Raw genomic sequence first — 12284 nt, 5'->3', positions numbered from 1 at the left:
TTTATATTTATCCATAATCTGTTAGGTCTGTCTATATATGTGCATAGCTTCGGAAATAAGTAGAGGCTGCGAGCCTGCGAGTGAAACAAGAAGAAAATTATCGGTTATCGGTTATCCGTTCGGTTAGTCGATTAGGTTTAGTTCAAATATAATGTATATAGTATTGTCCTTTATAATCGGTTATCTATCACCAGTTTGGTTAAGTCTATCCGACCAAACCAAAGACATAACCGAACAATCTGCAAAATTGTTACCGATTAAACCGAATCAATTTCCATTATCCAAACCAAATTTTCCAAATTCCGGTTCATGTATTATTCTCAGGGCAATCATATTCAATCAACATGATAAAACCAACTAAATGTCTTATTAGTTACTTTTAACTCTTTTACATTTTAATCACAACATCATCATAAAACACACATACTTAAGAAGAAAAGAGATAACATAAGAAAAAAAAAAAACTAGTAATTAGGCTGCACGTTTGCATCTTTGGTAGTAAGTACAAGTCGATCCTCTTTGATTAGCAGTTCCAATACAATTACCAGCGATTCTACCATTACAAGTCTGCTGTTTCTGTAGAGTTGTGTAGCTTAAATACCTTCTTTGTTGAAGTATCCGCCGCACCACAGCCTTAACTCCTTCCTCATCCATCTCCTCAATACCCGCAGTTATGCATTCTTTGATGGTGACTCCAGGGGCACATCCGTTATATCTTAGCCCACTAGTAACATTCCTTGAAGATGCGGTTGTCGAGGCAGCCGCGATGAGAAGGAGGAGAAGAGAGACATTGAAGAAGAGGGAGTAGGAGAGAAATAATTTGGTCATGTCTTAGGAGATGTGTACTAAGAAGAAGAAGATAACAACTCTCTCATCATATATTCATATGAAAGATTAGTTTATTTATTTTTGGTAATCACTAATCATGTATGAATTATTGTCTTGTTGGTCTAATAATTGTGGTTGGGGAATTGACTTCAATTGTTATATAGTAGTGGTTAGTAAATTTGGTTGGAGAACCCAAATAAATAATTAAAATCTCATCTAGTTTAAACATTAATTCCAAACTTAAAATGTTAATTAATTTACACTTGAATCTCATCTTGTTACTTTTTAGTTTCAACTAACACATGGATGGATTCTTATGAGCTATTGAGTTGAGAATGTCGCTTCTCTTTCGAGTTTTGGAAATTTGTCAAATATATAAGAAAGACATCCTCATTTGTACGTTCTATCTTGGTAGCTAATTTTCATCTTGGTAAGATCTTGAAAATCACTTGGAAAAACAGAAAGAACTAAACTTCGCACAAGAATTTACTTAGTTCACGGTTCGATTTGAACCACTTTGCCTCGCCTCGCCAGTCGTAAGATCCCAAGTCATATTCTAGAGAGTACTCAAATAGTGCGAAACAGAGCATAGACACAAGCTTAAGAATAGAAACTAGTATCCTACATACAAATAAACAAAACAATACATCACTAAAAAGTATCAAATAAAAGAGCAAAAGACTAAAATTAACAAGATAACCAACAGAGCTTGAACATGCAAAAGAGAAGTATTACATAATAGATTTTAAGAGAAACAAAGGAAGTAACTTAGCAATAAGAACTTCAAACAGAGAATAATGTTCGATTGCTGTACACAAGTTCCTCTGTGTACACAATAAAGATGGATTGCATCCTAACAAGATCTCTCAGACATAAGCTTATCTAAGAATCTGATATAAACAACACAGGAGAAACTCATTAGTAAGAAGTGGTCAATTCTATAGATACATTTATAATTATCCTTCATCAATCATATGAAACACGTAAGAGAGAAAACAAGACAACCATTTTTTTTCTAAAAAATGACAGTATTGAGAAATCTAAACAAACATAGGCATAAGTTTATAACAAGAAAAGACAGAAGAGAACCAAGAAGTAACAAACAATGAAGTGATACAAAGGATAAGTCAAATGAGTAATTAGATTAAGGAATCACAATGAGAACAATGCACTCACCTCCTGTTACCTAAAGACACTACACTAACCATTACTTTTATTCTGACTAATTCAGTGTCCATGAAACAAATCATCATCAATCATAGGAAATAAAATTACAAGGAAAGCATAAATTAGTATCTCCAAGCTGAAACCATAAAGCTGAGTATCTTCAAATTGAACCATTTGGTTTGGATTAGAAATAACCATATATGAATTATAGGAATCCATCTTCCTTCAAGAACAAAGTATGCTAAAAAGGATAAATACTGTACTTTATTTATGAACAAGAGAGAAACTTAAGCAGGGAATAGGCGTGATTTTGAAGATTGGTGATTCCAGTTCTTATAATGGGAATATGAGTAAGCAAATATATTCTAAAGTCTTAAAAGGGTTTTAAATAATAACCTTAAGCTCTTATGCTGATATTTGAGAACTGGAGAATAGCCACCTGCAAAGAACATGTGATGGTAGAAGATATATGTAAATTGTTTGATACTCCTAATATTTACACATTGATCTATTTATTAGACGACAGAAAACAAAAAAAAAAACAAAAGAAGATTCAGCTTAAAAACGATAGTACAATGAAACATAAGATAAAGAAATTTACATACCTTATCTCACATATGCAGAATATAGAAAAGAAAAAGAAAAATCCACATACTCCATGAATATCATACTTCTGCATATTAAACAAGTCGACGGGTGATATATGGTATTTTTAGAGTCTTTCACCATTGGACTGATCGATCTCCACACCCGGACAAAACCAGAAGCAAAAAGAACGACCGGTCTCATCCTCGGACCGATCGATCGACACGCACAGAACAGACCTGAGACCAAGCGATCGATCGGTCTTACTTCGGACCGATCGATCCATCTGCCCGACGACCAAATTAGGTTTTCTAAACCAGACTTAATTGCTATGCTCTATATTGGGTATAAAAAAACCCAGGAAACCTATTTTCATTTTACGCTTTCTTTACCGCAGTTTCTGAGAGTTTTCACTTGTAAGCAACACTTTTTTTTTTTTGAATGAATGTAAAATTAGATTCAACCAAAAAAGAGACCTTGTTCTTGCAATATATGCAACGTAAGATTGAAAAATTTGCTCATAAATTTAGAAATTAGGAAAAATAAAAAAACAGAGCGTTTAGTATCTCGAGGCCAACCAAGAGCTGAAGACGTCTCCTTTGAGTGAGCTGCACCGGTTGCGAATATGTCGATCAATGAGTAGAATGAGCTGGTCTGTAGGCTGAGTTCTTTCTCCGTGACGTCTGTTGTTTCTTTCCCGCCAGAGCGAGTGAGTTGTAGACTGGAAAGCATACCTTATGACATAGCGAACAGTTGGAGGAAGTTGGATCCCCGAGATGAGAGAGACGACATCCCAGAATAGCGGAGTGTATTGAGCTTGCAATAGGCGAGATGTGAGATCGTGCCATACTTGTGATGAGTAGGGACAAGAGAAGAATAGATGGTCACGGGTTTCCCACGGGTCATTGCAAAGCCCACAACCGGCTGATATCCCTGAGTTCCAAGCGCCCATTTGATCCCCTGTTGTAAGGCGGTTTAGAGTAGCCAGCCAAGAAATAAATGAGAACTTGGGGGTGGAGTATGAAAACCAGATCCCTTTATCCCATTGAAGCGTTACACCATTGTTGCGTATCTGAAGCCAAGTGTCTTTTGTAGAGAAATGTGGCCTGAACTTGTCACTTATACCTCGCCATAGGGGTACATCACGAGCATTGCCTAAACCATTGCAAAACTTATCCAACTCAGCTTCAAACTTGTAAGAAACACTTGGGATAGAAATTCATCATCTTTGACAATTTGGAGAAGATTTCTAAATCTTATTCTCATGTAATCTATTGAATCATGTTTTCTTCTATGTCTATTTGCTATTGAACCTATCTTAAGAGTATCTTTGCTCTTAGTGATCGATCCCGCAACTCTTTGTGATTGAACCTATTTGATAATGCGAATTTGGCTAGGAAATTACAAATGAGAATTTAGTAATTGAATAGTTGAATTTAGTGATTAATTTCTTAATAGAGAATTAATCTAAATTTCTGTTCATGTTCAAGAATGGTTCTTCATGTTTGTATTCCTTATTGCTTTTATTCGTTATTCATTGATTCTCTGAAAATACCTTGATGCCTTTCGTTTAGTTTATCGGGTTAAATACTCGAGAAATCAAGTTGTCAGCTACCCCATTCTCAATACCTTTCTTTTCTTTTAGCTCCTAGTCCAACTCTTGCAGCAGGAGTATCCATCTCAATAGTCTCGCCTTGGCGTCTTTTTTAGACAACATGTATCTCAAAGTAGCATGATCGGTGTGAACAATGACTTTAGACCCAACCATATACGATCTAACCCGATAAACTAACCGAAAGGCAATATATGCGGGATCGATCACCAAAAGCAAAGATACTCTAAAGATTTCCGAGACTCATTCTTAGCTTAATCGTGAATCTTTAGAGTATCTTTGCTCCTTGTGATCGATCCCGTATATACTGCTTTTCGGTTAATTATTGGGTTAAATATTTGAGAAATCAAGTTGACGCCACTGTTGGGGAGCAATTGCTTTACCTAAAGATTTAGGATTAGTTTTTAGTCAAGACAATTTTTATTTACAGTTACTAATTATCACTTTCGTTCTCTCTTTGGTGTTTATAGGTGTATGACCCGTAGCAAAGGTTCATGACATCTCGGAGAATACCAAGCTGATATCGGAAATTTAAAAAGAGGAAACAGAGAGCAAAAGTTAGCACGAGCAATAGCTTTTGAAATGGCTGAAGACGGTCAACATAATCAGTTTCAAGAACTTCCTCAGATACCTCATGTTAACCCGAACAATCCAATAGCTGGTGGAAACGCTGTTGCAAATGCTGCTGCTGCACAAGCTGCTGCGCAAGTCTAATACGGAGGCTTAGTTGTTGATTGAGAATCTTGCAAGTAGCAACAAGAGCCAAGATATTGACTATGACAGGTAGCAAAGAGGCGATGGAGGTGAATCAAAAAAAATTGATGAGTTGACAGCCAAGATTGAGCAACTTCTTAAGAGAAATCAGAGGATGGTTAACTAGTGTGATGATAGTGGTGAAGCTACAGTATACCAAGAGTTCAGTGGAGACGATTTAGAAGATTTTCAAGCTGAGTTGAACTACATCTATAACTTTCAGGGAAACTATCAGAATAAGGGGTTCAATCAGAAGTACATGAATCATCCTAACCTCTCTTACAGAAGCACTAATGTGGATAATCCGAATGATCAGGTGTATCCAGCGCATAGGCCTAGACAAAATACCCGAACCCAAAAATTCGATCCAAACCTGATCCAAAAAACCCGATCCGAACCCGAACCCGAAACATAGAAATACCCTAACGGATTCTATATCTTTAAACCCGAAAATTTAAACCCAAACCCAAAACGAACCGAAACCCAAACGGATATCCAAATACACCCATAATATAAATATATAATAATAATTTATTAATATATATTTGTAATAATCTAATGTCAAAATTATCCAGTTTTTGTATATTTTGATTGTTTTAAAGTTATAAACTCTTTTTAAAATAAATTTTAAGGCCTTGAATGGCAGCAGTTTTTTGAGTGGTTTTTGGTTTTTGATTTTAAAAAACCAGAAAAATTGCCATTCACGATTCTTATAAAAGTAGATTTCCTTAAATTTAGGGAAACCAGATTTTGTGAGATTTGCCCAATTCCTTCATAAAATCTAAAAACCATTTTTTCAGCTTTCTAACAATATTACGTGACTTTTTCTTATTGATTATTAATTTTCAAAAAAAAAAAAAAAATCCTATTCTATAGGTTTGTTTCCACAAGACTTGCTTAGTTTTTATATCTTTGAAATTTTGAGAATTTCTGGTAATCCGAACCCAAACCCGAAAAATCGAAAATTTGAAAAGTGGTAAACAGCTCAATCCAATTCTGAGAAAGTACAGAAAAGCCTTGGGCTATTTTTTTGATGATATCACATGCATCTCTCCCACTCTTTGTATGCACAAGATCTATCTAGAAGATGAATCAATAACTTATGTAGAACATTAGAGATGGTTAAACCTCAATCTCATAGATATTGTAAAGAAAGAGATAATGAAACGTCTAGATGCGGGTGTCAACTATCATATCTCTGATAGTATTTGGGTGAGCCCGGTCCATATAGTGCCTAAGAAAGGTGTTGTTACTGTGATTAAAAATGACAAGAATGAACTAATACCAACAAGAACTGTCACATATGTGCATTGAACATTTAACACTGCAACCCGTAAAGATTATTTCCCACTGCCCTTATTGATCAAATGCTTTCTTGACGGGTATTCAGATTCTTTCAACTGGGAACTGTCATTTCATGGTGTGGAATGGCATTGTACTTGGGCACAAGAATTCAGAAAAGGGTATTGAGGTTGACATAGCTAAGATTGAAGTCATGATGACTATGCATCCACCACTTCATGGATCCTTTTCCATCATCTTATGGGAATAAGTAGCCCTTTGCGTTCGGGGGGTCCGTTCGGGCTCGGGCCGGGCTTTTCGGGTTTTCAGGTTTTCGGGTTTGGACTTCTAAACCCTATTCGGGTATATATATATTTTCGGGCGGGCTCGGGTTGGGGTCGGGTTTTTCGGGTTCGGGTTCGGTATTTGTTTCGGGTTCTTAATAACCGTAGTAACCAATAAAATCTTAAACAAAAAACAGAAATTTTATTGTATCTTACCAACTTCTAAATAAACACACTCTTCAGTAGCTTCAAATTATTATATAAGAACACACGCTTCTTTGTAGCTTTGTGGATCGTAAAGCTATAATTATTAATAATGCTGATTGGCTCTTCTCACGTTTATATATAGAAAAAAGTATAAATGTGAATATTCAAGTTGAACAACATACCAAAAAAGTTAGTATTATTTTATGAATATTCAAGTGAAGAATACGAATTGAACAAACAACAAACTCGATAGGCCAATGTTAAACAACAAACAACAAATACAAATATTACTCTACACAATTGTTTAAGCCAATGTTAAATATTATGGGCCTAGGCATGTTCCAGAGGTTTATATATTTCTAAAGATTATGGCCTAAGCCCATTATTCTCTTCTTCTTCTTCTTCGATATATGATTCTCCAGAAAACGAACGATGCAAACGCCACCTCTTCATATCAGCAAAAGCTTCATGTCTTCTTCTCCACTTGCATGTCACAACCATAATCTATGCTTTGGATTTCAAAATCTAACTAAGAACAGACGCTAAATCGATACGAGTATATCAATTTGGGAAAGATGATTTTTTTTGGGAATGAAAATATTGAAAATCGATTTGATTACATCAGTTTCTGGGCAATGAAATCTTAATCGATCAACAAAGTTACAAGATGAAGGAATGAATGATAATCGGGTTTAGGTTTACAATCGTACAAATCGGGTTTGCAATCGTGTTAATCGGGTTTTCGGGTATGTTCGGGTCTTTGGGTTTACCCGAACCTGGAATTTTGAAAACCAAAACCCGATCGGGTATCCTCTTTAAGGGGATTTTGGAGAAGACTGTGGGTAAATCCATAAAAGATTGGGCTGCAAAGCTAGATGATGCTCTTTGGGCATATAGAACCGCCTTTAAGACTCCTATTGGAACTACATCCTCATTTATGGGAAGTCTTGTCATTTGCTGGTAGAGTTAGAGTACAAAGCTTTGTGGGCTACAAAGTTGATGAACTTTGATATTAAACCTGCAGCAGAGCGACGTTTGGTTCAGCTTAACGAGTTAGATGAGATTCGTTTGAATGCGTATGAGAGCTCCCGCATCTACAAAGAGAGAACAAAAGCTCTTCATGACAAGAAGATAATCATCTCTAGACTTAAGCTGTTCCTTGGAAAACTTTGATCAAGATGGTTTGGTCTTTTCATTATTAAGGAAGTAAGGTCTAACGGTTCAGTGGCGCTCTAGTGTAATGATGGAATACCATTTGCTGCAAATGGGCTGAAACCATATCTTGCGGAGTCTGATTCAGAGGAGGTTACTAGTGTTCAAAGGATCCTGATCAAGCCTAATGGCTTACTACAGTCTAACTAAAGACCTAAAACAAGCGCTTTGTGGGAGGGCAACCCACCAAGTATCTTGTATATATTTTTGTTTCATTGTTTTAAAAAAAAAAAGATTTTGGGGAAGTGGAACTGTTTCTCGTCTCACAAACTGCATCAACAAACTCAATCATGATATAACCATAAGAACTCAATGTCAGTCATCCCAAAAAGGTACAACTACAATCCTATTAAAGAAAGCTATGTCGGTTTACATACTCCGTAGTTTTTACACATGAATGCACATGATGACAAATGACATACGAATGCTTGTGGTCTGAAAGAGGATAAGGCTAAAGGTGTGGTACTAGACTAAAAATGAGTACCCATTCAGAGTTTACAAAGAGTGGTAAAAATAACGCGGATTAAATTCTGAATATATGATCCATTACATGATTACCAACCCCTTAAGTGAAACATAATAAGTCCAAATAATCAAGGCTAAGATCAAATCATCCAAATTTCCAAGTGAGGGATTATACAAGTGATCTAGTCATGAATTTTCCTGAAGTTCCAAGTCATCATTGAACAATGCTAAATGGTCCCAAGGTAATGAAATCAAGCAGGATGCGGTTCCTTAAGAAAAGCTCATAGTTCTCATACAACATTTTGACTCAATAAAAAAAACACGATTTGACTCGATAAAACAAACTGTCAGATTCTAGAAAACATGAAAAAGACACATAAGAAAAACAATTGTATGAGTAGACCAATGACACCTCCCCCAGATTTGCTTCAGACCGTATCGGTGTGAAAACAATATTTAGAGAAGCGTCAGACTGACTCAAAGAATGACAAAATAAAGAAAAGAAAAATAGTATATAACAAGAAAAATAGAAGGTGTTACTCTACTCAATGGTGAAGAGGCCTCTCATTAGAGCTGCGCGCCTAGCTTGGCTCCTGCTTATGTTGAGAGACGGATGTCTACAAAACAGTCAGATGTACCATTCGTGCCAGCAATATCCTCACTGTGCTTGTGGCATTGCTCCTGTCCAACGGCTAAGTGTGACATGAACCTCTATGGCTTCTTCCTTTACATCTACTGAACTACCACCTCTTGTAGCCTCTGAACCCTTATCATATATATCTTCATCCCCCTATGTACGTGAACTAGAAGCACAAACACAGAGCCTAATCCTCATGATCGCTCTCCACATCCGGCGCATCATATAGTTGTTAGTCTTCTGAGACTCATCAACCCACTGCAATTGTGCAGACATATTCTCAAGTGGAGCATCAAGCTGTAATCGGTATCGCATAGGGCAGTGCGGGAGGAGCCTAGGGGGCTAGGGAGAGTAGTCTTGTATTTAGTCCTCCTCGTGTATCTTATCATCACTAGGTTCTGCTGCAGGCTGAAAATGCAAGTAGATCCTTTGCACCTAGCGGGCATGGGGAGAGCTGTCTAAAAAGGGTTGGGGACCAACTTTGCCGAACCAGATAGAAAATCCAAGTTCTCCCGAGAGAGAAGCGTTACAATAGCGGGAATGGGAAGTATATAGAACGCTGGAAGACCGTCAAGACCCCAAATCTTGTAGACATATCTATGGTTCATAATGTGGCAATGCATCGAGTACTTGATATCTATGCTCAACATATTCTCATTCATCTCTGAAGTAGATAAATTGATACCACAATGAATGGATAAGGGAGTAAATAAGGTACCCATGAACAGATGTTTAGAAGGATTTAGCTTCACTTTCACAAACATCTCACACAAAATAGCTGCATAGTTCACTGTAAGCTCAGAGAAACTATTGTATTCCTCCATCAGATGATTAACTCCATAAAAGAGCATCCATAACTCATCATCACAAACTGATCCCGACTCAGCTTTGAAGACGATGGCATTGTTAATGATCTTGACACCATACGCAGGACATGATTGCGAATGAAAGTAATCTTTGAGCCCCGTGATGTGTACTTTCCCTTACCAATCTAACCCAAAGCATTGGCATCTTGAGAAACAAACATCTTCTCCCTTGAGAATTCCATAGACATCATAAAACTCATATAATGACAGAGATAAATGCTTCTTGTTTAGAAAGAATATAGCGTTCCCTTACTTGCTACGAGGTTTCTAGGATCACTGTAATAGAGGCGACATGTTGCTAAGAACTCCCTCACTAACTTGGGATATGTAAAATAGTCTAGCTTCCAAGCTTTCCCAAGGCCTATGGTCTCAAACTTGGGAAATCTTGGAAGCTAAAACACTTCACATACCCCAAGTTAGTGAGGGAGTTCTTAGCAACATGTCGCCTCTGTTACAGTGATCCTAGAGACCCCGTAGCAAGTGAAGATACGCTTACATTCTTTTTAAACAAAAAGCATTTCTCTTTGTCATTATATGATTTTTGTGATGTTTATGGGTTTTCCAAGGGAGTGGATGTTTGTTTCCCATGATTTGACGCAAAAGATGCCATTGCTTATTGGGATTGATTGGTAAGGGAAAATACACATCACGGGGAGCAAAAAGATTACTTCCATTCGCAATCCGGTCATGCGTATGGTGTTAAGATCATCAACAGTGCCATCTTTTTCAAAGCTGAGTAGGGATCAGTTCGTGATGATGAGTTATGGATGCTCTTTTATGGAGTTAAGCATCTGCTGGAGGAATACAACAACTCCTCTGAGCTTACAGTAAACAATGCAGCTATTTTGTGTGAGATGTTTGTGAAGGTGAAACTAAATCCTCCTAAGTTCATGGGTACCTTTCTGACTCCATTATCCATTTATTGTGGTATCGATTTATCTACTTCAGAGGTGAATGAGAATATGGTGAGTGTGGATATCAAGTACTTGATGCATAACCACATTCTGAGCGATAGATATGTCTACAAGTTTTTGGGTCTTGACAGTCTTCTAGCGTTCTGTACACTTCCCAATCCCGTTATTACTGTGCTTCTCTCCCAAGAGAACTTAGAGTTTTTACCTAGTTTGGCAGAATTGGTCCCTAACCCTGTTCAAACAGCTCCCCCCATGCTCGCTAGACGCCGAGGATCTACAAGCGTTTTCCTGCCTGTACCAGCAGCAGAGCCTAGTGATGATGAGATACACGAGGAGGACTCGGCACAGGATCACTCTCCTCAGTTCCACAGGCTCCTCCCTCATAGCCCTGGGCAATACCGGTTATAGCATGCTGCTCCACCTGAAGATATGTCTGCACAGTTGCAGTGGGTTTTTGAGTCTCAGAAGACTAATAAATCTATGATGCGCAAGATGTGGAGAGCGATCATGAGGATTAGACCCTTTGTTTGTGCTTCTAGTTCACGTACACAGGGGGATGAGGATACATATGATGAGGGTTCAGACGCCACAGGAGGTCAGAGTTCAGCATACGCGGATGAAGAAGCCACAGAGGTTCAGGTCACACCTGGAGTAGCCGTTGGGCAGGAGCAACGTCGCAAGCATGGTGAGGATATTGCTGGCAAGAGTGGTACAGCTGACCATTCTGCTGATGTTCTTCTCAACAGAAGCAGGAGGAAGCCAGGCCAGGCGTAAAGCTCTAGTGAAAGACTACCTCATCACCATTGAGCAGAGTAACACTTTCTATTTTCTTTGTTATAAACCATTTTTTTTCTTTATTTGACTTTTCTTTGAGTCAGTCTGAAGCTTCTCTTGGAATTGTTTTCATTCCGAGATGATGTGAAGCAATTCTCAGGGAGGTGTCATTGGTCTACTAATGCAATTTGTTTTCTTATGTTTCTTTTTGATGTTTTCTAGAGTGTCAGTTTGTTTTAGCGAGTCAAAGTGTGTCTGTTTTATTGAGTCAAAATGCTTTATGAGAACTATGAGTTTTCTTAGGGAATTGCAACTTGCTTGATTCCAGTGCTTTGGGACCATTTAGCATTGTTTAAGGATGACTTGAGACTTCAGCAAAATTCATGACTAGATCACTTGTATAATGGGAAAAATGTTAATTAAATCCCCAACTTACCATTTTCGGCCAATATAATTCTCAAATATCTCGGTGGCCATTCAAAACTTGGACTTCTCGTTGACAATGTTCTTAAACCACCAACTTTTGTTGACCGAGCCATATTATACATGTCGTCAAATCCTCTAACGACTTAACAGCCGTTTATGATCGTTATCTTCTGTTAAGTTGAAAACAGCGACGTTTTGGTTTTTAAAAAATCAATCGACAAAGAGGAGAAACGACGTCGTTTCAGATTTAGGAAACATTACACAAACACTAAT

At 37.6% G+C, this 12284-nt stretch overlaps 1 protein-coding gene across 1 annotated transcript; it reads right to left on the bottom strand.

Moving 5' to 3' along the window:
* Positions 1-345: 345 nt before the first annotated feature.
* LOC17885753 (protein RALF-like 27) lies at positions 346-850 on the bottom strand. Its single transcript, XM_006292912.2, has one exon. The coding sequence runs from the start codon at positions 826-828 to the stop codon at positions 472-474; it is 357 nt and encodes a 118-aa protein (XP_006292974.1). The 5' UTR covers positions 829-850; the 3' UTR covers positions 346-471.
* Between the last annotated feature and the right edge of the window lie 11434 nt (positions 851-12284).

Source organism: Capsella rubella, unplaced genomic scaffold, assembly GCF_000375325.1.
Source record: "Capsella rubella cultivar Monte Gargano unplaced genomic scaffold, Caprub1_0 scaffold_5, whole genome shotgun sequence".
NCBI lineage: Eukaryota > Viridiplantae > Streptophyta > Magnoliopsida > Brassicales > Brassicaceae > Capsella > Capsella rubella.
Note: the sequence above shows the minus strand (reverse complement) of the source record. Positions and strands in the feature narration are given on the sequence as shown.

Excerpts from the sequence above, each read along its gene's own strand:
- LOC17885753 (XM_006292912.2), bottom strand. The coding sequence starts at position 828 with ATGACCAAATTATTTCTCTCCTACTCCCTCTTCTTCAATGTCTCTCTT.